This window comes from Oncorhynchus mykiss, chromosome 10 (genome assembly GCF_013265735.2).
Source record: "Oncorhynchus mykiss isolate Arlee chromosome 10, USDA_OmykA_1.1, whole genome shotgun sequence".
In the NCBI taxonomy this organism is placed as follows: Eukaryota; Metazoa; Chordata; class Actinopteri; order Salmoniformes; family Salmonidae; genus Oncorhynchus; species Oncorhynchus mykiss.
This window is the reverse complement of record NC_048574.1, coordinates 40,219,974-40,246,028: the sequence shown is the minus strand read 5'-3', so window position 1 is coordinate 40,246,028 and position 26,055 is coordinate 40,219,974. Positions and strand designations below refer to the sequence as shown.

General features: G+C 42.7%; 1 protein-coding gene and 1 non-coding gene across 7 annotated transcripts in view; both read right to left on the bottom strand.

Annotated features, from left to right (window-relative positions):
• Positions 1 to 26,055, bottom strand: part of LOC110533874 (seizure protein 6 homolog) — a 208,399-nt gene that overhangs the window by 114,401 nt on the left and 67,943 nt on the right. For 5 of the 6 annotated variants that reach the window (XR_005053663.1, XM_021618444.2, XM_021618442.2 and 2 more), the window contains exon 2: positions 1,640 to 2,434. Coding sequence is in view for 5 of the 6 variants with exons in the window: in XM_021618444.2 (XP_021474119.2) it covers positions 1,640 to 2,434 (795 nt within the window). In the remaining variant the exon portion in view is untranslated. The remainder of the gene's footprint in view (positions 1 to 1,639; positions 2,435 to 26,055) is intronic. The other variant, XM_021618445.2, reaches the window with a different exon arrangement.
• trnaa-ugc lies at positions 20,284 to 20,359 on the bottom strand. Its single transcript has one exon. It is a non-coding gene; the product is annotated as a tRNA-Ala (tRNA).

Below are 26,055 nucleotides of genomic sequence, written 5' to 3'. Positions count from 1 at the left end.
GGTTCCAACCCCAAGTTGTCATACTCTTTTCTTTGGATTTGGGAAGGTTGTGTGTTTTTTTTTATTGGGCACTGGAGAGGGAAGTTGTCACGCCTGCTCCCTCTCTCCCTCCCTGGCGCTCGTGGGCGCCTGGCTGCCAATCACTACACACTCCTGCCACCTGTTTCCCTCGTCACGCACTTTTACGCCTCAGCCGGATCATCAGGCTCTCATGTCTCAGCTGGCTCACTAGGCTCCCACATCCCAGCGGGATCCTCAGGCATTACGCCTCAACCGGATCGTCAGGCTCCCACGCCTCAGCTGGTTTGCCAGGCTCCCACGCCTCTGCCAATTTGTCGGGCTTCTACACCCTCAGCCGGCTTGTCCAGCGCCCATGCCTCGGACGGCCAGTCAGGCTCGCCCAGGTGGGAGGGGGGTACTGTCACGCCTGCTCCTGCTCTCCCTCCCTGGTGCTCGTGGGTGCTAGGCTACCCAGCACTACGCACTCCTGCCACCATCATTACGCACACCTGATACCTGTTGATAATTAAATGTTCACTCCCTGTACCTGCTTCTCATCTCCAGCACCGGGTCTTACAGAAGTACATTTGTCCCCTGGTTTACATTCACCCTTTTGCAGGTTTTACTATATAATGTCTTCCATCCCAGCCAAATTTTGTAATCTGCTTGCATGTGCCTCCCTCCCCTATATCAAGGTGTTTTGGTACTTCTGCACTACGCTTTTCTGGGTGTTAACTTTTACTATACCATAAGTCAATATAGTATACTAGTCTAACTGTCTATCCTGCCCTCTATCCAACATTCATAGTGACAATAGTGGTAGATGGATTGTTTTTCCAGATCTGCAATAGGCTAACTAGCATCATACCACACGTAAAATCATTCAAAGATGCACCAATTTTCAATGTAAGTGGAGAGGCCAGGTACGTCATTGCACATAAAAGAACAGTGAAGACAAAAAAATGCAAGAGAGGGGGACAATACAATTATCCTACCCAAACTATTCTACAACACCACAATGCAATGAAAGTTATACTCTAGGCTGTAAACTGCAGTGAAAATGTAATTTCAATAACGATGCAAAAGCCCTGTGATTTGATTATTTAATTCAATATGGATTAGTTGTGGGTATGCCCTTGGCAGTTTATTAGCTCTAGAAAGGCAAAGTTGCAGGCCAGTCTGGATATATTTTAAGTTTTGATACTGAGATGTGCTGTCTGTTGCAGATCATCATTCTCCCAAGTCATCCTATAATAATGTGGCCACATATTGTATGCTCCCAGCAGGCCCGGTTATTCAGGAAAGCTTAACACACGCTCTGCCTCCTCTCCGATCCTAGTGGCTTTTCCTTGCGTGCCTAGAACCTAACGCTTCAAGGTCATGTGAAAATATTTGCAACATTGGGGAAGCGAGTGCATTTTTCTACGACACCTCGAATTGGACAGCCTCCGAGTACATTTTTAACTGTTGATAGTTTAAGTGATTTGACGATACCTGCATTAAAGCTGCTAATCTAAAGCCATTGCATTAGGGCCATTACAGAAAAGCAGCAGTTGCCAAATGGATGTAATTGGATTTACATACTTCTACTTCACTCTATACTGTGTGTGTGTATGAGACCAATGGAAACAGAAGTTACCTGGTGTCTGCATGGTGGTGATGGTGGTGGTTGTGATGATGGTTGTGGTGGTCATTCCCTCATCCACCTCTCCTGTGGATAAGGCGGTCAGTTTAGTGAGCTGGATGCCAGGGTCTGTTTTGTTCTTTACCCCTGGTTCCTCTGACTCACCTTTCTCCGCCCTAACTGAGGTGGTCAGGACAGGGGGGGGCAGGGTGGCTTCCATGATAACTTCCCCCTGACCATAGGCGCTTCCATTCAGGAAGGGGGGGGCATTGGGGCTGCGGCCACTGACTGTAGGGGCAGTGGTTGCCACTACAAGGGTGGTCAGGGAGTCTGTGGTCACTGCCACCTTCTCTGCCTCCCTGGCCTTGTCCTTGGCAAACTGGTTATTCTGAGCCATGCTCACCAGTAGCCCAGGGTCTGTGGAAGCAGAGATGGTGAGGGGGGTTGTGGCAGCCACCGTGGCAGTAGTGGCGATGTCAGAGAAGGCAGGGGCGTCCTCATGTGGCACCAGGCGAGTTGAGGCATCCCCCGCCTCAAAGGCAGTAACAGAGCCGGGCATTGTGGGATGTCCTTCCACATCTCCATGGTCTGTGAAAAACCGCTGGTCCCCCTGGAAATCTTTAGTGAGCAGGAGTTCATGTAGGGCGAAGCCTCTGAAGACAGGTCGGTGGTTGGGGACGTTCATGGAGGATGCTGTGGTAAAATGGTGGATCTCACTCTCTGTGTCCTGTGTGGACGAGTGTGTGAAGGCTCCGCTGTCTGCTTCGACTCTCCTCTGGCCCCCAACATTTCCATTCTCTAGAGAAGACACTGGAGAGAAACACACCAACAGCAGGGAGGTATTAGAGTATACTAGAAGAGAAATATAATACCAGAGAACATGATTCCTAAATATTACATGACATTTTTATAAGTAAAACAAAAATCTACATTGGATACATATTGTTGTAATTGCAAAATCTGTTAGTCTAGGATTTAGTCTAGGGTTAGGGACCCCCATTTACCAGGCTGTAAGGAGCATTATGAGTGGATATCTTGTTACATAGAAGGTTAAGTGCAGTGACTAGTGAGTAAAGTGGAACAATAACCACCCTGATTAACTAACCACTACTGTAGACAAATTGCCACAAGAGGCCCTTAGAAAAGGCCCTTCAGGAAAAAACCCTCATGATAACCCTTTGATGATTCATTTGAATACCTTTATTCCTCCTTCTTCCAATTAGCCAAAGTAAAGATTTTGCTCTGAATGTCTCATGATTACCAAATATAATAATGGCTGAGCCGTAGAGAGTAATTATTCCCACCTGCAGCAGTTAAGATGCAATCAGGAAGCCCCAGGGTATGGGTGCTAAATTCAAAAAGTGGGAGGGATGATAATGATAGCTCCAAATTGCTCTCATACAGTATTTCTGTAAGAATCCAAAACCACAGTGTTAAATATATTTGCTCTCAAGAAGTAAGGTTGGAAATGAACAGTGCTTTTGAAAGTGGGTCCTTTTTGCCGGAATGACGGCTTAAGTGTCAAAATACACACCAGAGGACGTCTCTCAGGGTTAATAAAGAGCAACAACACGATCATCTTTCATCTCTTCTACATTTATCTCCATTAGTATAGGGAATGCCTTTAAAAAGTTTTGTGACAGATTAATAATGACAGTCCTCACTGTGAAGCCTGCAGTAAGTCAGCATGAGTGTTCATTATCGCAGACAAGCTCTGCAATCACAGCCAGAGCGAGGGAAAGAACTGAAAGGAGAATTTCATCAAGAAAATGTAAATATTCGTCTGACTTCTGAGATAAAAGATTAAAAGACACAAGTTTTCTAAAGGACAGACTCTAGCTGAAGGATGGCATGACTTTCAGAATGTAGATTACCCCTAGTGTGCATATGCATGCACACTGGCACACACACACACACAATCCCTTGACCCACACTCCTTAACCACATGCCAGAGAAAGAAGTAAACCATGATAAAGCACAGAAAACACACAATCCTTGTAGTGGAAAAGCACTTTGAAAATGGAGAAAAGTGTGTTATCTAGCTACTGTGATTGTCTCCAAAACCCCAGACACAACTGCCAAAACAACAGGCAGTGTGAAGAGATTGATATGGCACAGCAGTGATAACGGCTACTTCTCTTGTCCTTTATCAGAGTAGGACCTCAGTGAAATGGAAATAAAGGGCTTACAAAAAGCTCTCTGATGTAATACTGCCTTATCTGTCGTAAAGAGTAGGATATGCTGCTGGGATTTTATATACTAATTGTCCTTGACAGTTTCAACACTTATGGTTGTGCTGCGTGGACAAATGTGACAAGTTTCAGGAAACTAGGTGCATGTCGCGCGTCACTACTTCACAGGAGAGGCATTTGAACAAAAACCTGCGTTTTTTGGCAGTAATGCCATCTGGAACATGTAAACTTTATTTGCCTTAATACCAAACTTGTATGCCATCTGTAAATACAAATACATTGTTTAATTACGAGCCTAGTTGGTTTAGGAACGGAAAAAGACAGGAACCTTCCTGTTAGCCATGATTGACTGAGATAATGGATGGACTGGACATGCCGAGAGATGAGTTCGGGTTTGGTCTGCCATGTAGCACGCTTCTGTCTATAATATGAGCTGCTCAGTATGTGTAGATAATCCTTTCTAATGTGGCTTTTTGAAAGATATCACAAAGAACTGTGATAATGTTGCAAATGCTCTCCACTCTCCACTTCAAGTTTGGAAATCAGTGGAATTCCCGGTGGAGTAGGATAATAGCTAAGGAAATTTAGAAAATTCAGGCATTTGATTGCAAATATACAGATGAAATCAAAAAAAGAACACACAAAGGCTGTTGTATAAAACATGGCATCCGTAACAGAGGGAGAAGCGTTCATACATGTATACAGGTAAGAGAGTCTAGCTAGCTACATTTTCAGATATTATACATTTCTAATTTTGGCAGAAAATAATTTTCATTGCAAGTTAAAGCGTACTGTTAGCTAGCTAGCTAATGTTAGCTGGCTGGATGGCTCGCTAGCTAACGTTACATGTATGATCTCTGTAGTAATATAATTTGTATCTCAGATCCATTTGTTTTGCTAGTTATAGCATAATGTTAGCTAGTTGGTTGAACCTAGTTGGTTAGCTTTAGCGTTATGAGTAGGAATTATAGTTTATTGTTTAGCTAGCTAGCTAGCTATCTACATGTCTAAACAATATATTTGATTTGATATACAGTGGTGTGTGTTTACCAGAGACAGGAATGTGAAGAACAATATGACCTGCACCAAAGTCAAATTAGGATATGACGTTAGGCCAACGAGGCAGTGTCCAAGTTCTACATTTTTCCAGTAGAATGCCCTGCTTTTATTTCATCATACTCACAGCCGTAAGCTGTTTTCTGTAATTAGCCATTAACTTGAAAATAACGATCTTGTTGTGAGTATTTTTCTGTAATAATGAATACAAATTAGCTAAAGTTAAGATGATGTCAGCTTTATGATATGATCATTATTTGAACTGGCTAGCCAGTTAACGTCATGTTAGCTAGCTAACTAGCTAGAAACTAACAAAAACATTGTTTAGAAAGTTGCCTGGTTCGCTAGATTGACCTATACTAAATACATTTTTAAACGGATGAAATCGTTGGTTGTTTTGTACACTCCCGTAATCAATCTGTTTAGCACATGGCATCACATGTGAAGAGATGGGTGGGGCTAAGGCTTAAGAGGGTGTGAAAGAGGCTGAATGGGTGTAGACAAAGAAAAACGCTCCAGTAGGTGTACCAAAACATTCAAGGGCCATTATCTCAAAAGTGGACTAACAACTTAATCAACTTTCGAAGCAGAATTACTTTGCCATTGTTGATCAACTGTAGTGTATGATTTCTAGCTCTGAGTCTCTACTTTTATCCAATGTAAAAAAAAAAAAACATTTCAAATGTTGCTACATAAGACCGAATTGAGCCGGTCGGTCACAAATAGAGAGATACAACTATTCAGTAGGATGAATGTATAGTAAGTTTGTGATTATGAAGTGTCTAATGTCTAAATCTAACCCAAGATGAATGACAAAATATGGTTCAACCGCTAGGCTACACATGTACTGTAAGTCTGACATTTATCTCAAACTTCTCAATGTCACTATCCTCTGAGAAAATAAAAGAGAAACTCTTTACAGCTCTCAACTTTACATGCTAAATAATAAATAAATAAATAACCTAAATAAAATAGTTTGAGGCAAAGCCATGTAAGCGGATGCTTTATGCTCCCTCCAAGATTTGATCAGCAATGGTGAATCCACGCTGTTGTTAGAAATAATCACGGCATGACTAAGGAGAATCCGATTTTGGTCGATAATAATGATCACAATTTCAGAGTGCAATTCAATTCCGAAACAGACCTGAGCTTCCCTCCAGAGACTTATCTGCCATTGTAATTGAATTTGCCTCTTGACACTGTGCACTCATGCTAGGTGTTACTACACACTCTTTAGACGCTAAGTATTATGGATTATACTAACTCTCCCTGTGGCTGAATGGTAGTTTTAGGGTTGACAGTGAGGAGTCAAACGAAGATGTTTGCACACCTTTTTGTGAGCAGGACTATCTGAAGCCTTTCAAATGGAGACGTTGACTCACAGTTTTAGATCTTTTAGAAATGACTTTGCTTTGATATTTTTCAGAGGGAAAAATACAGCGATCCAGGGGATCCAACCATTCTGTTACTGGTGAGAGACAACATCTCTACCACCTTTTTTTAGTCAGTTGGAGTTACCATTGCTGGTAAGGAAGAAATTAACCACAAACACAAACTCCACGTCAGTAGCACTAGGATAAACAAACCCTTTACAAATCCAACGGGGTGAAATGTTTTTTTGTTTTTTTTACTTCTACAGACCAGCAAAACCGATCAAACGATCAAAAACAATACTTCTCACAGAATAGTTCAATCATAAGAAACACAATGCTTTACTTGAGCTGTGTGCCCTCAAGCAGACTCCAGCTTGCCAGTTGAACACAACTGTAACTTATAGCAGAGTTTGCTGTCTGCATTAATTAGTTGTTACAGAAATAGATAAGACATCATTCATTCATATTGTATGCATTATCCTGTAGTTACAGTAACTACTGTTTATATTGGGCTACAGTAGACTAAAAAGAGATCAAACAAAGCCATTCACCCTACATCTCCCAGCTCTGCTCTGACTGTTCTCAGTTGTCCAGAACACTCCATCTCTACTTCATGTCACAAACACATGCTGCATTATCTAGCCGCTTGGTGACATCTGGGCACAACTCCCCTCTGAACTGGCTGTGTTTAGTGCTGGAGGGAAGCCTGGTCTATGAATCAGAGTAAATACAGGCAGAGATGGCTCTGTGGCAAGCGGACCAACCACAGGACAATGTACAACAGCCAACACGCCCAGGGCCTGCATGGCTGCCCAGGGACAGTTACCACAGTTGATTTCGATCTATTTTTCACCTCACGCTCTATCACAGGTTGACACCCTCTCCCTCATACCATCTCCTATTTTCTCTCTTTTCCTGGTACATCTCTCCAATCATCTCTATCTTCACCTTTTCATTCTCCTTTCTTTTCCCATTTCTTGGAATGGATCTCTCTATCAAGAACTGTGACTTGGCGCATGAGCAAGCGAAATGGTGAGAATGAATCGTTTCACCAAGGCAATTAAGACACACTGAACAAACCACTGATGCTCTATGGACTTCACTGCCTTCCCCCAAAAAATCCAAAAAGGAATTCCTTGGTACATATTGAACTGTATCATTTATCCATCTTCCGATGCTGAATGATGTCCAGAATTACTATGTGTGTCCGTGTGCAAACACACATGGATCTGGAGACTATTTTGACACCTTAATTAGCTTGCGCTCTGTGGGTGACAGTTTGTTTTAACAAGGCGGGAGAGCTGCAACCACACTTCACATGGGGAGAGATGAAAGGGTGTTGTTGACACAGACAGAAAAATGAGTGAGATATCCCAGAGCGGGGGGTTCTTGAAGCTACGGCACCCAAAGAGGCAGTGTAAGCCACAGAGCTGAAAATACTGACAGAAAAGCAAATCTCTAGGATTCAATCCAGCAACCTTTCGGTTACCGCCCAACGCTCCTACCCGCCAGGCTACGAGGTAAAAATTGGTCATTCTGCCACTGAGCAAGGCAGTTAATCCACTGTTCCCCGTGCACCGAAGACATGGATGTCAATTAAGGCAGCTCCCCGCACCTCTCTGATTCAGAGGGGTTGTGTAAAATGCGGAAGACACGTTTCAGTTGAATGCATTCAGTTGTAAAACTGACTAGGTATCCCCCTTTTCCTCTCTAGTGGAGTGTATTTTAGCCACACAACCTGGAAGCTGAAAAGCATGAATCAGTGATGCAAGGAAATACCGTTGAATTCAAAAGTTTGCATACACTTAGGTTGGTTTCAACCACTCCACAAATTTCTTGTTAACAAACTATAGTTTTGGCAAGTCGGTTAGGACATCTACTTTGTGCATGACACAAGTAATTTTTCCAATAATTGTTTACAGACAGATTATTTCACTTATAATTCAATGTATCACAATTCCAGTGGGTCAGAAGTTGACATACACTAAGTTGACTGCATTTAAACAGCTTGGAAAATTCCAGAAAATTATGTCATGGCTTTAGAAGCTTCTGATAGGCTAATTGACATAATGTTAGTCAATTGGAGGTGTACCTGTGGATGTATTTCAAGGCCTACCTTCAAACTCAGTGCCTCTTTGCTTGACATTATGGGAAAATCAAAAGAAATCAGCCAAGACCTCAGAAAAAAATTGTAGACCTCCAGAAGTCTGGTTCATCCTTGGGAGCAATTTCCAAACGCCTGAAGGTACCATGTTCATCTGTACAAACAATAGTACACAAGTATAAACACCATGGGACCACGCAGCCGTCATACCGCTCAGGAAGGAGACGCGTTCTGTCTCCTAGAGATGAACGTACTTTGGTGCAAAAACTGCAAATCAATTCCAGAACAACAGCAAAGGATCTTGTGAAGATGCTGAAGGAAACAGGTACAAAAGTACCTATATCCACAGTAAAACGAGTCCTATATCGACATAACCTGAAAGGCCCCTCAGCAAGGACGAAGCCACTGCTCCAAATTGGCCATAAAAAAAAGCCAGACTACGGTTTGCAACTGCACATAGGGACAAAGCTCTTACTTTTTGGAGAAACGTCCTCTGGTCTGATTAAAAAAAATAGAACTGTTTGGCCATAATGACCATCGTTATTTTTTAAGGGAAAAGGGGGAGGCTTGCAAGCCAAAGAACACCATCCCAACCGTGAATCACGGAGGTGGCAGCATCATGTTGTGGGGGTGCTTTGCTGCAGGAGGGACTGGTGCACTTCACAAAATAGATAGCATCATGAGGGAGAAAATGTATGTGGATATATTGAAGCAACATCTCAAGACATCAGTCAGGAAGTTAAAGCTTGGTCACAAATGGGTCTTCCAAATGGACAATGACCCCAAGCATACTTCCAAAGTCGTGGCAAAATGGCTTAAGGACAACAAAGTCAAGGTATTGGAATGGCCATCACAAAGCCCTGACCTCAATCCTATAGAACATTTGTGGGCAGAACTGAAAAAGCGTGTGCGAGCAAGGAAGCCTACAAACCTGACTCAGTTACACCAGCTCTGCCAGGAGGAATGGGCCAAAATTCACCCAACTTATTGTGGGAATCTTGTGGAAGGCTACCCGAAGTAGCCCAAGTAAAAAAAAAAATGTAAAGGCAACGCTACCAAATACTATATGTATGTACTGTATGTAAACTTCTGACCCACTGGGAATGCGATGAAATAAATAAAAGCTGAAATAAATCTTTCTCTCTACTATTATTCTGACATTTCACATTCTTAAAATAAAGTGGTGATCCTGCCTGACCTAAGACAGGGATTTTTTACTCAGATTAAATGCCAGGAATTGTGAATAACTGAGTTTAAATGTATTTGCCTAAGGTGTATGTAAACGTCCGACTTCAACTGTACACATGCGTTAGCCTACTAGTTATACAAATTGCCTTATTATATTTAAAAAATAAAATCTAATCCGCTAGCCTATACTTGTAGCTTTGTAGGCCGCATGTGCTGCACCAGAATTGCATGTTTTCTTCGGCTTTATCATGGTTTGAAGATGTGCATATGTAAACTTCTGACTTCAACTGTATATAATACTTTACTGTGCAAGTGACATACAGCAGGTACTCTTGTATTGAAGACTAGATTTTTCCAAAAATTCAATACATTTGACATAGCTGGTCAAATTGGGCAACAGTATAACGTTTATAAACTAGTTTAGATGGACTCAAGGCAATGAGCTGGAATATAGCACTTATGTCTACAACTATGTCCAAATGGAGTCTAGTATCACCGGAATGATGTGGTGACAGTTTAGAGTAAACAACCATCAATTCTCTTTTCATCTCTGTCTCTTTGCCAACTCTCTGTCTGTCCCAAAATGTCTTGAGTTGCAGATTCATTATTAATGCGCCATTCAATTGTTATGCTCGTGTTTTCCACAAATTGCAAAGTCATTTTGGAAGGATTGATCATGAGGTTGGTTGATTTCAATGCATAACGAATAGATGCTCAATTATTTCTGCCCCGAGGCCAGATGTTCTCACTTGCAATCACCCTTTGTTTCTATTGATCCTGAAATGACTCCCATACCAAGAAACACACATTCATACATTACAAATGGGAAATGGAATCAACATTAGCTCTGAAAATCTGAATGGTCTCAGAATTTTCAGAAGCACTGCGTCCCCCATCAGTCCCAGACAGAAGGCGTATAAGTCAATGTAGCATTTGCTAAAGCAGAGATGCAGAGTGCTTTTACTGCTGCCATAGTGTGTGCCATAATAAAAAAGTTTGATCGCACCATTCAAGAGGCAGAGTAAACAATTTCTTTACAAAGCCTCTCTCTGGCTGACAGAGAACTGACACATAGCGTTACATTTTACTGACAGACTCAACACCAGTCATTAATCTTCCTGGGTGACAGAAGCAATTCAAAGGTATTTTGATGTTCTGGGTTAGGAGTGGGAAACATTTCCTTGTAGCCTTATTCTGTCACAACAGGAGCAGCCCAAGCTGCTCTTAAAAGCAAACTAAACACATTTGACATCTCGCACAAACTAGAGAGAATAAAAGATGTAAAGGAAGATCTTCATAAAGTCTGACTGTACACATGAGCCTGCCTCCTCCAACCCAAGACACATGATTGCCCCCAAAAAATGTATTGACGGAAGCGTTGAGAAATGTAAAGGAAGTCACTAAAGGAATATATATACGATTGCAAGCAGACTTCTGAAATCTATGTGAGAGGCATTCATTATTTTGTTTTTCCATAATCATCTCCATTTCCGAACTGGATTGTCATGTAGCTAATGATCAGAGCATAGCCGTGAAAGACTATATACTTCTTCAAATCTCTTCAACTATTCATCTCACTCTCTTTCTCCTCCTCTCTTTCTCTCTTTCCCTCTCTCTCTCTCTCTCTCTCTCTCTCTCTCTCTCTCTCTCTCGCTCAATTTCTCCCTCTCTGTATGAACAGAAGGAACATGGAGGTTGGTCAGTGACCGTACAGCTCCTGCCCTTCAGTGGGAATATTTAGTGAGAGTGGAGAGTGGGAGTTGATCCCCCCGGGTAAACCAGGGTTTCTCATGCTCAGATCAATAGCGGATCAATGTTCAGGGAAACATTACCCAGTGAAGACAGGCAGGAAACATCACCATGGTGATTTTACACTCAGAGTCAGAGCTGCTAGGCTAATTGATGATCTCAATGATCTCAATCCACTCTCAAACCAGTATCAGAGCAGACATGCAACAGTGTGAAACAAACATTAAAATGGCACACATACTAAGGAACCTCCCTTTGCAATTGGTGATTGTGAGTAGTGGTCCATGGTGGAGGGTCTAGTTTAAGAGAGCATGGCTCAATACTTCCATTCTCTATGCCCTGTTTAGCTGTGTCCTCATGTGGTGATAGTGAAGGTCACCTCCTATCATCTGCATAATGACCAATGTAAAGGGTCCATACTGTATATGCTAAAGCTATTGCTCAGAGGAGATGCTTTCCCCTTCTGAAACACCTTCCATCCTTCAACCTAGTCATTGGCTGAGCAGGTGGAGAGACATGCAGAAACACACATACGCATATGGTACAGTAAACCTAAACTGTGAACTTGCAGTGACCATTTTTCCCAGATCAACACATTCTGTTGAACAAACCAATTAAAAGTTCAGGGATTTCTATTTTTGAGGGATGGAGTACTCAAGGACTTTGAGTGGTTGAAGGACTTTACCAATCAGGCGTAAATGTAATATGCCGACTAATCTAAGTGTCCCTGAGAGAGACGGGAGACAGGAGTGGGAGGCTGACAGAGTGCTGCTTCACTGTCAGATAGATGTGATCCTGACAGACATGCCCATTCTGGGACTGTGTGATGGGGGAATGACTTGCTTTACCCATAGATACAGGGATCAGTCAAGAACAATACACCAAGGTCTACAGGACAATGAGTGATGAGACCAGAGAGGGTGTGAAAAGAGGAGAATGGATTGCTTAAAGTACATGAGACAGAAGTCTGTTTCTCCAGTGTATCATCAGGCTTGGCATAATGTGAAAGCTAAACGGTAGCTAAGTAAACAAACTCAAAATGACTGTTTCAACTAAACAGCTTATGAGGGTTCCAGGTCTGTATCCTCCACAAAGTAATAGTGTGGGAAAGGGCTACACAGGGGCAGTGGAGATCTGACACAGAGAGAGCTAAGCGATGAAGAAAATGTCAAGCCTCTGAGACCTCATTTAAAATATCTAGGATTGCTATTCCACAGCAATAGCCTGGATCTATTTTTTAGGATGCGGCAGACAGTCAACCTGACGACAGCAGATTTGAAATCCTGACCTGAACAAGACTGCAGAATAGCAAAGCAATTAAGGATTGTTTTTGTTCCTCTTAAAAAACTCTAATCCAGGCAGTATTTTGTTTTATTGGATTCTTCTTGGCTGTGCTCTACTTAGAGACTTTCTGGCACTGACTGCATTTGACTGGCAGAGAGAAAATCACTGATTGTCTCACCATAGACTGGTTGCAAGAACTTTGGATTGGGTGCTAAACACCACATAGCTAGGGTAGGATAGAATGAGGCAAAGAAAAATACAATGCTTCACTAGAAGAACTCTTCTTCAGCCACAGACAGAGAGATTGTTAAAGAGAGTTGGTTAAGGTGAGAACAAAAAAATCGATTGAGGCAATCAGAGAAATTGTAGAGCAGCTCTGCAGCGTAATACCTGAATTTCTGTCTCACTCTATCTGATCCTACTGAGGGAATCTTTTAACAATTCCTTTCAACCCTCTCAGCCAAAGGAAGTGTTATGTTGGGCGACATTCTGATTGGAAGAAACCTCTGCTTAGCACTGAAATCCTGTACAGTACATTGTGTACATTCCATGTCTTTCTTTTTTTACGGCAAGACAAAGAGTGAAAAATCACAGGGATTTCTCCCCCGTACGGCATCAGAGCAGAGAGAGAGAGAGAGAGAGAGAGAGAGAGAGAGAGAGAGAGAGAGAGAGAGAGAAGGGGAACTAATCAGGCAGAACGGGACAGGCTCCAGGGAAGCTGCTGATTGGCACCAATCCTCTAATATCCAGCTCTTAATTTCCTTATTATTCTAGAGAGATACTAGACAACAACAAAAAATCTATAGTGGCCTTCCGCTTGTCTGAAGTTACATTGTTGCCATCACAAGACGGCTCTACGCGACAGGCTTTCTCATCCCCTCCTTAAGGGGGTCTTGCTGATGGATTGAATGCATAGTGAACTCATTTAAATGACTGGGCTGGCCAGACTGTTGTAGCTAGGGACCTGGATCATTATGAGTCAGAATGAGCAATGGTCTGAGGCAGAGTAATATACAGTGCATTCGGGAAGTATTCGGTCCCCTTCACTTTAACCACATTTTGTTACGTTACAGCCTTATTCTAAAATGGATTAAATACATGTACCTCATCAATCTACACACAACACCCCATTGTGACAAAGTGAAAACGTTTTAAGAAATGTTTGCAAATGTGTTAAAAAAAAAACAGAAATATCTTATTTGCATAAGTAAGACCCCTTGCTATGAGACTCAAAATTGAACTCAGATGCATCCTGTTTCCATTGATCATCCTTGAGATGTTTCTACAACTTGATTGGAGTCCACCTGTGGTAAATTCAAATGATTGGACATGATTTGGAAAGGCACACACCTGTCTATATAAGATCCCGCACTTGACAGTGCATGTCAGAGCAAAACCAAGCCATGAGGTCGAAATAATTGTCCGTAAAGCTCAGAGACAGGATTGTGCCAACACACAGATCTGGTGAAGGGTACAAAAACATTTCTGTAGCATTGAAAATCTCTAAGAACACAGTGGCCTCCATCATTCTTATTTGGAAGAAGTTTGGAACCACCAAGAGTCAAACGTGGGAGAAGGTCCTTGGTCAGGGAGGGGACCAAGAACCCGATCAAGAACCTGATGGTCCCTCTGACAGAGCTCCAGAGTTCCTCTGTGGAGATGGGAGAACCTTCCAGAAGGAAAACCATCTCTGCAGTCCTCCACCAATCAGGCCTTTATGGTAGAGTGGCCAGACGGAAGCCACTCCTCAGTAAAAGGCACATGACAACCTGCTTGGAGTTTGCAAAAGGCACCTAAAGATTTTCAGACCATGATAAACAAGATTCTCTGGTCTGATGAAACCAAGATTGAACTCTTTGGCCTGAATGCCAAGCATCACGTCTGGAGGAAACCTGGCACCATCCCTACAGTGAAGCATGGTGGTGGCAGCATCATGGTGTGGCAATGTTTGTCAGCTGCACGGACTGGGAGACTAATCAGGCTTCAGGCAAGCTCTGATTGGCACCAATCCCCTAATATCCAGGCCTTAATTTCCTTATTATTCTAGAGAGGCATTAGACAACAAAAAAATCTATAGTGGCCTTCCTCTTGTCTGAAGTTACATTGTTGCCATCACAAGACGGCTCTACGCGACAGGCTTTCTCACCCCCTCCTTAGGAGGTCTTGAAGATGGATTGAATGCATAGCGAACTCATTTAAATGACTGGGCTGGCCAGGCTGTTGTAGCTAGGGACCTGGATCATTATGAGTCAGAATGAGCAATGGTCTGAGGCAGAGTAATATACAGTGCATTCGGAAAGTATTCGGTCCCCTTCACTTTAACCACATTTTGTTACATTACAGCCTCATTCTAAAATGGATTAAATACACGTTTTTCCTCATCAATCTACACACAACACCCCATTGTGTCAAAGTGAAAACAGGTTTTTAGAAATGTTTGCAAATGTGTTAAAAACAAAAACAGAAATACCTTATTTACATAAGTATTCAGACCCCTTGCTATGAGACTCAAAATTGAACTGGCCGTTATGGTAGAGTGGCCAGACGGAAGCCACTCCTCAGTAAAAGGCACATGACAGCCCACTTGGAGTTTGCAAAAGGCACCTAAAAATTTTCAGACCATGAGAAACAAGATTCTCTGGTCTGATGAAACCAAGATTGAACTCTTTGGCCTGAATGCCAAGCATCACATCTGGAGGAAACCTGGCACCATCCCTACGGTGAAGCATGGTGGTGGCAGCATCATGGTGTGGCAATGTTTGTCAGCTGCACGGACTTTGAGACTAATCAGGATCGAGGGAAAGATGAACAGAGCAAAGTACAGAGAGATCCTTTATTAAAACCTGCTCCAGAGTGCTCAGGACCTCAGACAGGACAACGGCCATAAGCACACAGCCAAGACAATGCAGTAGTGGCTTCGGGACAAGTCTCTGAAAGTCCTTGAGTGGCCCAGCCAGAGCCCGGACTCGAACCCGATCTAACATCTCTGGAGAGACCTGAAAATAACTGTGCAGTGACGCTCCCCAACCAACCTGAGAGAGCTTGAGGGGATCTGCAGAGAAGAATGGGAGAAACTCCCCAAATACATGTGTGCCAAGCTTGTAGTGTCATACCCAAGAAGATTCAAGGCTGTAATCGCTGCCAAAGGTGCTTCAACAAAGTACTGAGTAAAGGGTCTGAATCATCCTTTGTCCTTGACAAAGGAGATGATTGTGGACTACAGGAAAAAGAGGACCGAGCACGCCCCCATTCTCATCGACAGGGCTGTACTGGAGCAGGTTGAGAGCTTCAAGTTCCTTGGTGTCCACATCATCAACCAACCAACATGGTTCAAGCACACCAAGACAGTCGTGAAGAGGGCATGACAAAACCTATTCCCCCTCAGGAGACTGAAAAGATTTGGTATGCGTCCTCAGATCAAAGGTTCTACAGCTGCACCATCGAGAGCATGGTATGGCAACTGCTCGGCCTCGGACTGCAAGGCAATACAGAGGGTAGTGCGTAGGGCCCAGTACATCACTGGGGCCAAGCTTCCTGCCATTCAGGACCTCTATGCCAGGCGGTGTCTGAGGAAGGCCCTAAATATTGTTAAAGACTCCAGCCACCCTAGTCATAGACTGTTCTCTCTGCTACCGCACGGAAACCGGTACCGGAGCACCAGGTCTAGGTCCAAGAGGCTTCTAAACAGCTTCTAACCCCAAGCCATAAGACTCCTGAACATCTAATCATCTAATCTGTGCATAGTCTCACTATTGTTATTTTACTGCGGATCTTTAATTACTTGTTACTTTTTATTTCTTACTCGTATTTTAGTTAGGGGGCTCATAAGTTAGCATTTCCCTGTTTCCCTGTTGTATTCAGCGCATGTGACTAATACAATTTGATTGGAATACTTTGTAAATGTGATATTTCAATTTTTTATCTTTAATACATCATCATTATGGAGTATTGTGTGTAGATTGATGAGGGTGGAAGAAAACTATTAGAAACATTTTAGAATAAGGCTGTAACGTAACAAAATGTGGAAAAAGTGAAAGAGTCTGAATACATTCAGATTGCTCTGAATCGAGAGAGTTGTGCCAATGCGGTTTCTTTCTCAACATTTCGAGAGTGCCACTTTCTCCTTCATAGTCGTTTGCTTAGTGATAATTGACGCTTCCGCGTTGTGCTGTTTGTTTCTGATGGTTTTCAAAGCCGATGAAGATGTCCAGCGAAAGCAGATATGCAATTTATTGGCACTACAACACTGTACAGACTTGTATTAACATTATCCCCAATGCTAAACCATAAAAACGTCTGTTCATTTCGGTGCTCTGTTTAACTTCTTTACCGCGGGTCATTTCATAGGGAATTGTTGGAGGTGCTCTAGTATTGTTACATCACCAACATTTTGAGAATAATGGCAGCCATTCTAAAACCTGGCCCAACTCTCTCACTGGGCAAAAAACTGTCTGAATCAATGTTGTTTCCATGTAATTTTTACCAAAAAATGAAATGTGACGATGTTGAATCAATGTGGAAAACTGATTGGATTTGCAAAAAGTCTTCAACGTATTTTTTTTCACCCAACTTTGAACTTAAATCCAATGACATGGTGGCATTTGTTTTTATTTCACATTGAATTGACGTTAGTTGACAACTAAATGTAAATAAGAAAAATAGAGGTTGAACTGACTGTAATGTCTGCAGCCCACTTTCCAGGTCCCTTTCCAGATCCCAATCACCAGAATTCTAATCACCTGTTCACACACCTGCATGTCATCATCCCACACTATTTACTTCAGTTCCTTGCACCCCACCACTGTGAGGTATTGTTTGTTTCGAGACACTTTTTTTCGGAGCGCTGGTTTTTCCCGTCCGTCTCTCCTCCTGTGTATGATAGTTTTTGCCTGTCTCACTCACAAATATTTTTGCCTATTCCCTGCCGGTACTGTTGGACCTACCGCGTATGCCTGCCCCTGGACCCAGTCTCCTCCTATGGTCCCTTTCGTTAAACACCTGTTGCACTCTGCGCTTGAAAGCAGCTCTCTGTCTCCCTCGTGTTCATTACACTGACGTCTGCCAAGTGGGCTCTATACCATGGGGTCCAAAATGATTGACACCATTCATAAAGATGAGCAATAATGACTGTATAAAATAAATCATTCAAATACTGAGCTATATTGTATGCTCAAAGCTGTATTATATTGTTTTATACTAATACAATTGCTCAGAGAAAGAGAGGTTGTTGAACAAGTAATACTTAAAGTAGTCAAAAGTTTAGGATTTGGTCCCATATTCCTAGCATACAATGACTACAATGATCAAGCTTCGGACTCTACAGACTTGTTGGAGGCGTTTGCTGTTTGTTTTGGTTGTGTTTCAGATTATTTTGTGCCCTATTGAAACGAATGGTAAATAATGTATTGTGTCATTTTGGAGTTACTTTTATTGTTAAGAAGAATAGAGTATGTTTCTAAACACTTGTAATTTAATGTGGATGCTACCATGATTACGGATAATCAAGAATGAATCGTGAATAACGAAGAGTGAGAAAGTTAGAGGGTCAAAGATCATAACCCCAAGACATGCTAACCACCACTGTTATTGGTAAAGGTGAGAGGTTAGTCGTATAACTTTTTAAACAACATCTATTTTAGGATTTTATTCTATTTTATTAGAATAAAATCATATAATTTCATTATCTGAATTGTATATGTTATACAGTCACTATTGCTCATCTTTATCAATGGTGTCAATACATTTTGGACCCCACTGTATATATGGCTGCCTACTGCTGGTGAGGATATGGTGCAGGTGGGACAGGGTGATACGGAAAGAATGAAGAAGAATGAAAGCATGGAGAAGTGAAAAATAAGCGTAGCACTGCAAGTGGAAACTTTGTTTGGCATGTCGGATTCTATAAAATAATAGAAAACAAAAGAATGAAAAGCACACGGAAAGAAAAGTGGAACCTTTAACAAAGAAAATCTCACATTCTCTTCCCTCAGACAGTAATTGCCTTTATAAAAGTAAAAGTGTTGGTTGAGGATCCGTGGCTTTGACATACCCTTATGTGAAAAGCAAGAATTCCCTTCAAAAGCTCCGGCAGGCAACTGCCTTAGAGTGGAAAGGATAACAGTTCATTGAGTTGAAACACCTGCCCTCCCCTTTCATCCAGACACCCTCCATCTGCCCTTTGGCGTCATTAAGTGGAACCAAAACTTTTATTTTCATTTATTATGGCTTCTATCCGTGTTCCAGCTCATCGAGCCACCGTCCTTCAGACAGGCTTTGAACAAACTGTTGCTCAATGGCTCCAATAACCTCATCAGACACAACCTTTAGCTGGAGCGGAACCCAGGCAGAGGCACGGAGCACCACCATTAGCATGACAGCTGTACAGGGTGTTAGAGTAATGTAGCTACTGTGATAGAGATGGACTAACCCTAAACAGACATGAACCCAGGAAGAGGGAGTCAAAAGTGAAACCTCTAGGAATCCTAAGAGATGACTGGTGTACCTCCACTGACTAAACAATTATTCATTGCAAAAAATATGTAGCGTCCTGACAGCAAAGCAAAGCATGCAAATGAATGGGCTATGGGTAGCTCATCGTGGAAGTTTGCTGTCAGAAAACAGAAAGGGCGTTTGATCAATAAAATATACTTTCAATACTTTTATGCTTTGCTGACCTTTATTATTTGTCTGAAGTACTGAATAATGAGAACTGACAGAAAGCATCAGCTGTGCATTTTCCATTTTATAACAGGGTTGGGGTCAATTCCCTTTCAAATGCAGTCAATTCATAATTGAAAACCAATGAAAACCCATGAAACCAATTGGAATTTCAGTGTACTTCCTGAATTGACTGGAATTGAAATGGAATTCACCCCAACCCTGTTATAAAATGGAAAATGCACAGGTGTCGCTTTCTGTCAGTATCAAATAGCTCAATAAATTCCAATTAATCTAATATATATATATATATTTTAAGTATGTACGGCCTGGTTCTGTGTACGGTGATAACTTTGATCTATCATAAATGTAACCCATATGCCATATGATTAGGGTTGCCATAAATCCTGGTTGGAGGTTTCCTGATATCTTTCTTATTCCCTGCTGATTCCTGGATCCGCACACCGGGATTTCTGGAAAACCAGGGAATTTATTGCAACCCTACATATGAGTATGTAAATTACAGTACATAAGACACTCCAGTAGGCTTCTTCTGCTGGGTTCACCTCTGGGGTCTGTGTCTTATTCTCTGTGATGAAAGCATGTACTGTACATTCTAATGACACATACAGTAAGTAGTATGTGCACGCACGCACACAAAGCGAGGAATGGGGAGAAGAGAGGATGGAGAGTACTGTGTGAATACAGATGGAGCATCGCCCTCTCATCTGACAGAAAGACCTCCTCTAGCTCCCTGACTAATTTCACTGTCTCCTCTCTCTCCTCCCTTTCTCCCTCTCCTCCACTGATCTCAATGGCTATGACCATTCAATCAGGACAGATGAAAAGCAACGGCAAGAACCAATCCCTTCTAAGAATAAATCTACTCCTCAAGCCAACCATTGACCTTATGGTGTTTGAAACACTCCAAGACGAAGGTTAGTGTAGCTGACTGCAGGTTCTATGGGTTTAGAGACAATATAACATTTACATTTTAATAATTTAGCAGACACTCTTATGCAGTGCATACATACGCAAACTTTTTTTCCTTTTCACTGGTCCCCTGTGGGAATTGAACCCACGTCTGTGGCGTTGCAAACACCATGCTCTACCAACTGAGCCACACGGGACCAGACTACTAGTTCAATCGTTGACTTGTCACAGAGAGCGTCAAGAGTAGAATCCTTTTCCAATTCCCAGGGAACTGATGACAGGCATCAATCTGCCTGTGTAATCAGCCCAGGGCCTAAGGCAGAGCAGGACAGCCAGGGGGAGCCAACAGAGTGATGGGGAATAAAGTACTGTCATTAGCTTCAATGGCTCCCGCTCCCTCCCGCTTCACTGAGGGAAGAGTTATCCAGATCAAATTTAAATCTCATTCACCAAAATGAGGGCAATATGAACGCTACAAGCACTCTCCCTATACTCTTTACGCCTGTCGTAAGTGTGGCCAATGAAGCAGATAAGGAGAGGGGAGAAAGTAGGATAAGAGGTGGCGAGAGAGAGAAGGAGAGAGACAGCTTGGGATTGTTGCTATTCCCACAACATTAACTGTACATTTGCCATAAACATTATTCTTAGAAAAAAGTGACACGAAGGAGGTGACAATCACACGAAGGACAGAAATAAACTGAAAGTAAACTGGATTTGTTTATTTTGTCCCATTGAACATGTCAGCCACACTCTGTAATAATCTAGGTAAATAGAAAAAACGAGAAAGTCCAATCTCTCGCCGTGTGTGTGTGTGTGTGTGTGTGTGTGTGTGTGTGTGTGTGTGTGTGCGTGCGTGCGTGCGTGTGTGTGTGTATTCGTGTGTGTGCATGTCAGCAACAGAGCCAGCCTGGGCTGCTCTGGCTGTGGGATAAATGGCCTTGTCTGGAGGGCAGCTCTTTGCCGGAGGCCCCCAGATGGGCTACTGGAGCAGATCAGATATGCTTCATGTGTCGCACTTCCCGCACATCTCTCATCAGCACTCTGACATCAGGGCCTGAATCACACCATCCAACTACCTCCCTCTATTGCCCTAGCTCACCATATCCCCCCCTCACTCACAGCACCCCCTCTCTCCTGGTTTGCTTATCTCTCCATCTCCCAGCTGGATCAGATGTAGCACAGTGTAGCGCCAGCTGCCCAGTAGAGTTCTCCTACAGTAGACAGACAGACAGACAGCCCACTGGGCACAGACGTCAGTTCAACATCTAGTTTTGATTTCATTTGGTTGAGATGTCATCTAGCGTGAATTCAAAGTGAAATCAACAAGACATTTTACCACGTCATTTCGGTTAAAAGTTGGGTGAAAAAAATACAATGCCCTTACATTGATGACTTTTTTGCAAAATCAAGTAGTTTTCCACGTTGACTCAATGTCATCACATCGACTTTTTGGGGTTGAAATGACATGGAAGCAACGTTGCCCAGTGAGAGGAGAGGACAGAGACTGCCTCATAAAGCTCATTACACTCACTGTGACCAGGCCTGTCTAGTTGGGCTGTTCACGCATATACAGCAATACCAGGCCAGCCATGCCCAGCTTTTCAAATCAGATCAAATCAAATGTTATTTGTCACATGCGCCGAATACAACAGGTGTAGACCTTACCGTGAAATGCTTACTTACAAGCCCTTAACCAACAATGCAGTTTTAAGAAGAAGAACAAATAAAAGAAATATAACAAATAATTAAGGAGCAACAATAAAATAACAGTAGCGAGGCTACATACAGGGGGTTCCGGTTCAGAGTCAATGTGCAGGGGCACCGGTTGGTCGAGGTAATTGAGGTAATATGTACATGTAGGTAGAGGTAAAGTGACTATGCACAGATAATAAACAGAGAGTAGCAGCGTAAAAATGATTAACTTTCCACACTGAGAGAATAGTCCATCCCTCCAGCCCGGCCCACCCATTCCAGTCTGCTACCTGCAGGACATGGAGGTGTGTGTTTGGCAGCGAATCTTCATAGGGGATCTGGCAGAGTTGGCAGACAGAGAGGAACAGACAGACAGCATGAGGCCTCTCAATTAGCAGTCAACATGGCCAGTCCTCAGCCAATACCTCCCCTTGTGTACAATCCTCATCCTTCTGAAAGACTGAAGAGGAATTCACCACTTTCTGTTTCTGTGGTGCATCGTGGATTAATAGTTCACCACAGAACACCGGGAGGTCTGTTTGAGTGTGAAGTATAGCATGGAGGATTAGACACGGGGACAGAGCAGAATTTGGTGGAAAACTGGATTTTGAGACTTTTTTCCTTGTCTGCTGGTCTGAAGTCAGATCCCAGTCCACCGGGGGGAGTGAGAGAGCAAAGCTGCAGACGCATGTCATCATGCTGAGGCATTTTAATAGGCTGGGTGCATGTAACACTGAAATTGCTTTCACGCAGTTTGGCAGGAGTATGTCAGAGAGCAACACCAGGCGAGGGCCTGGGAGTACACAAGTCTGAAAACATAAACGGCGTAAACAAAAACATTAGGTGCCTGTTGGGAGCCGGGGAAACCCAATATTAGAGTTGACACTGATGGATGCACAGGTCTAGATAAAACAGCTGAGCTCCACCGGGAAGTAGAATACCATAGGGATAACTCTGTGGCAGGTGTCTGGCCTATCACAAGGCATTCCATGTGTTTCTGGTTAATGTACATAGTGTTTAATGGGAGCTTGGGCCAATTAGGGGATGACCAGAGCTTAATACCATAGTGCTATGGAGTAGTTCATTTACTGCCAGAGAAGAAGTTGCCGTTGATGAAAATGAAATAGCAACTGACCACAATTGTGTGCGTGTTTACGTGTATGTGTAATGTGTGTGTGTGTGTGTGTGTCTGTCTGTCTGTCTGTCTGTGGATGTGTACAGTATAGCATGACTCCCTTTGCTGGTGACAATGCTACAGTTAGCATCCAGAGCTTGGGTCTTGGGCACAAATTGGGTCCTGACAGAGTCCAGTTTAATGAAGAAATATGGAGGCCTGTGGGAAGAGAGAGTGGCTGGCAGATTTATGAGAGATCAAGAGCCCATCCTTCCCTCCCACTGCCTCCTGTCCACGGCCAATAGATTGCCTGCTGCTGCTACTCACTATAGCTCAAATAAATGTTTTCCCTGCCCGCTGAAAATTCATACTATTCCAATATTTACGTGTCAGGCAGGATCTTGTTATGAGTCTGGAATGATTCCTGTGTATCCAACTGTATTTCCACTGTCATTGTCGTGTTTAGTAGCGGTTTGGCCCTGACAGAAATGTAGTTACCTGCCAATTAAGTATTGTTCAAAGGCAAGTTTCAGATTTCTCTGATCATCATCAGAATAGAACTCTTCTCTCAATGCTTGGATATCAAATATTTTCTCCTGTCATAACAAACTGTCACATGAACCCAGAGAAAGCAGATATCAATCTCTCAAAGTGAAAGCAATGAGAAAATAAATTAAACTACCACATAGCCACTATATAAATGAATGGTGTATTCTGACGATAGCACTGCATTTCATAAGTCAGAGTGAGACCAGCTTATTAAATTATGTTGGAATTGCTGTGTCTGTAGAAGTGCAGCTTACGCACATTTACAAACAGCTGTCTTCGGTAAATGTAATAATCCAAATAATAGGATTGAAGTGCTTTATCCTCGGCCTTTCCATGCCGAGACAGCACTGCAGGAGTTCTGCTCTAGACCGCTCTATTCCTACGTCTACCCAATACCATGTAGTGTGGTAGAACAAAGACGGGCGTACACTACTCTATTTTTAGAGGTTACGCTTTTAAGATTTGTCTACTCGGTAGCGTGTGGCCATCACCGACGCCTGTTTAGTATGAGCAGGTCAGAGACGCAATCTGAGGGCTTTCGATCCCGGCTCTCGATCCCGTCTTTGAGCCGTCCCAGACGTCCCGGTATTTTTATCGGCACAAAATCTGCAATGCTTTTGTAGTGCGAGATGTGTAACGACAATGTTCGGGTAACAGTGATCAGCATTAGCCAATCAGAGCATGTGAGGTAGCCTAGCTAGCGTAGCCCAAAAAAAGGAAAACAAAATGGCTTCCAAGAGAAGAGCTGGCAGACAAATCAGTACACAAACAACAAGTGCGACCAGCTGTTGTTCACTGTCAAGCTTAATCTTCGTTTGGCACTGTCTGTCTCGTCTTGTGACAAACAAAGTCATGTTCCGTTTTTGTTTTCGCGAGAGTGGTTTCAAGAATCCTCACGACCAAGTGAAGAGTCTTGTAGCGTGTGACCCTCGTCTGTGCCACATTGTTTAGTGTGCGCACCAATACATTGGCAAGACAAAAGCATTTTTAAACATAAGACGCTCATCAACGTTAGGATTTTGAAAGTCGTGTAGTGTAGGCCCGGAATAAGTAAGAGCTTACACATATAGAATGCATGTAGAACCCCAGTCGCCCAGTGCAAAAACATCTGCTGGTTCTGATGGTGGAATGTGCACTATTGATGTTGTTGTGCACTATCTGTGAATATGGTAGGTACTGTATCTTTGTGTTGGACTTCTACTAGCTGCAAGAAGCAGAGAGCTGCCTGATGGTGTGAGAGGTACTTAATATAAAATTACTAAGGGCTGTATATTACATGTACTGCAAGCTAGAGAAAATCAACAAACCAATTGATTTGAAGCACCTGCAGATGGTAAGAACAGAGTCTGGATAATGAACAGACTCTCAGAAAGAAAGTGTTCTGTACCCTAAACAAGCTTTGGCTGTGAAGATCCATTTAGACAGTCACCCGGACTCCTACCACTGCGCTAACTACATCTGTTAGCATCACAGACATACAACAATACAGTGTTATTTTCTATTGGCTTCTGTGTAATGAAAAGAATCATGTTAGCTTATTAGGATTTTTCACTATAGAACTGTAACAAAATTGGATTTCAAGCCTGGCTAGCTCGGGAAGATCTGGAGAAGGAGAAGTGGAGCAAGAGGGAGAGAGTCAGAGGGAGAACAAGTAAATGAAAAATAAAGTGAAGATTCAAGTGGTTCAGCATGGAAGGTTTTGAAACAAGAGAAGTAAAGGTTTTAGTGGAATGCTGTTCATTCTGCTGATATTGCTGACATACTGTCAGGGGCAAATTGGACATCTGGCATTTCGGGCAAATACCAGATGGTCTGGTCAATTTTTTTGCCTAGTGGGCCTGTTTAACTTGTTGTTTTTTTGCTCAAAATGAAAATGATCTGGCTAATAATGGGGGCCTCAAGGAATAAAATGGGCCATTGTGGGGATCTCATGGGCCAGAAATGGGCCAGTGTGTTAGAAATCTGCCCCTGCATACTGTAGTTATTAATGGCAACTATAACAAATTATAAATTATACATTATATGCAGAGGCAGATACAGATACAGAATCCAGTAGAATGCCTGAGGAGACCATCAGCAGTGTGCTGTTGCCGACTGACCCTATCACACAGAGGGTTTGCTACTTGTGTGGGCGACTTTAAACAAACACGCGATTCATCCAATCAGGTTAATCAAATGTCTCTGCAGACAATAATGTAAAGGGTAATAGAGCAAATAGAAAGCTTAGGTAAAGAGTTTGTTGCAGTCAGGTATTAACGTTGGGTTACGATTAAATCATGGTATAAATTCCACATTGACACCAAGGACAACACTTTATCTAGCTTTTCAATGCATGCCAGTCATTGATATGAGCAATGCCTGCCACACAATATAGCTAAAGCTGGCATTGTGATTGAAAGGTCAAATGGAGACAGGTAGATGAGTGTCTCCAACAGAGATTCAAGAGCAAGAAAGCTGCATTAGTTAAACTTTGCAAAACTATCTGTTTCACTCTGGCCTAGACTGAAATCTGTCTTCAAAATTGCATGCCGATCATCAGC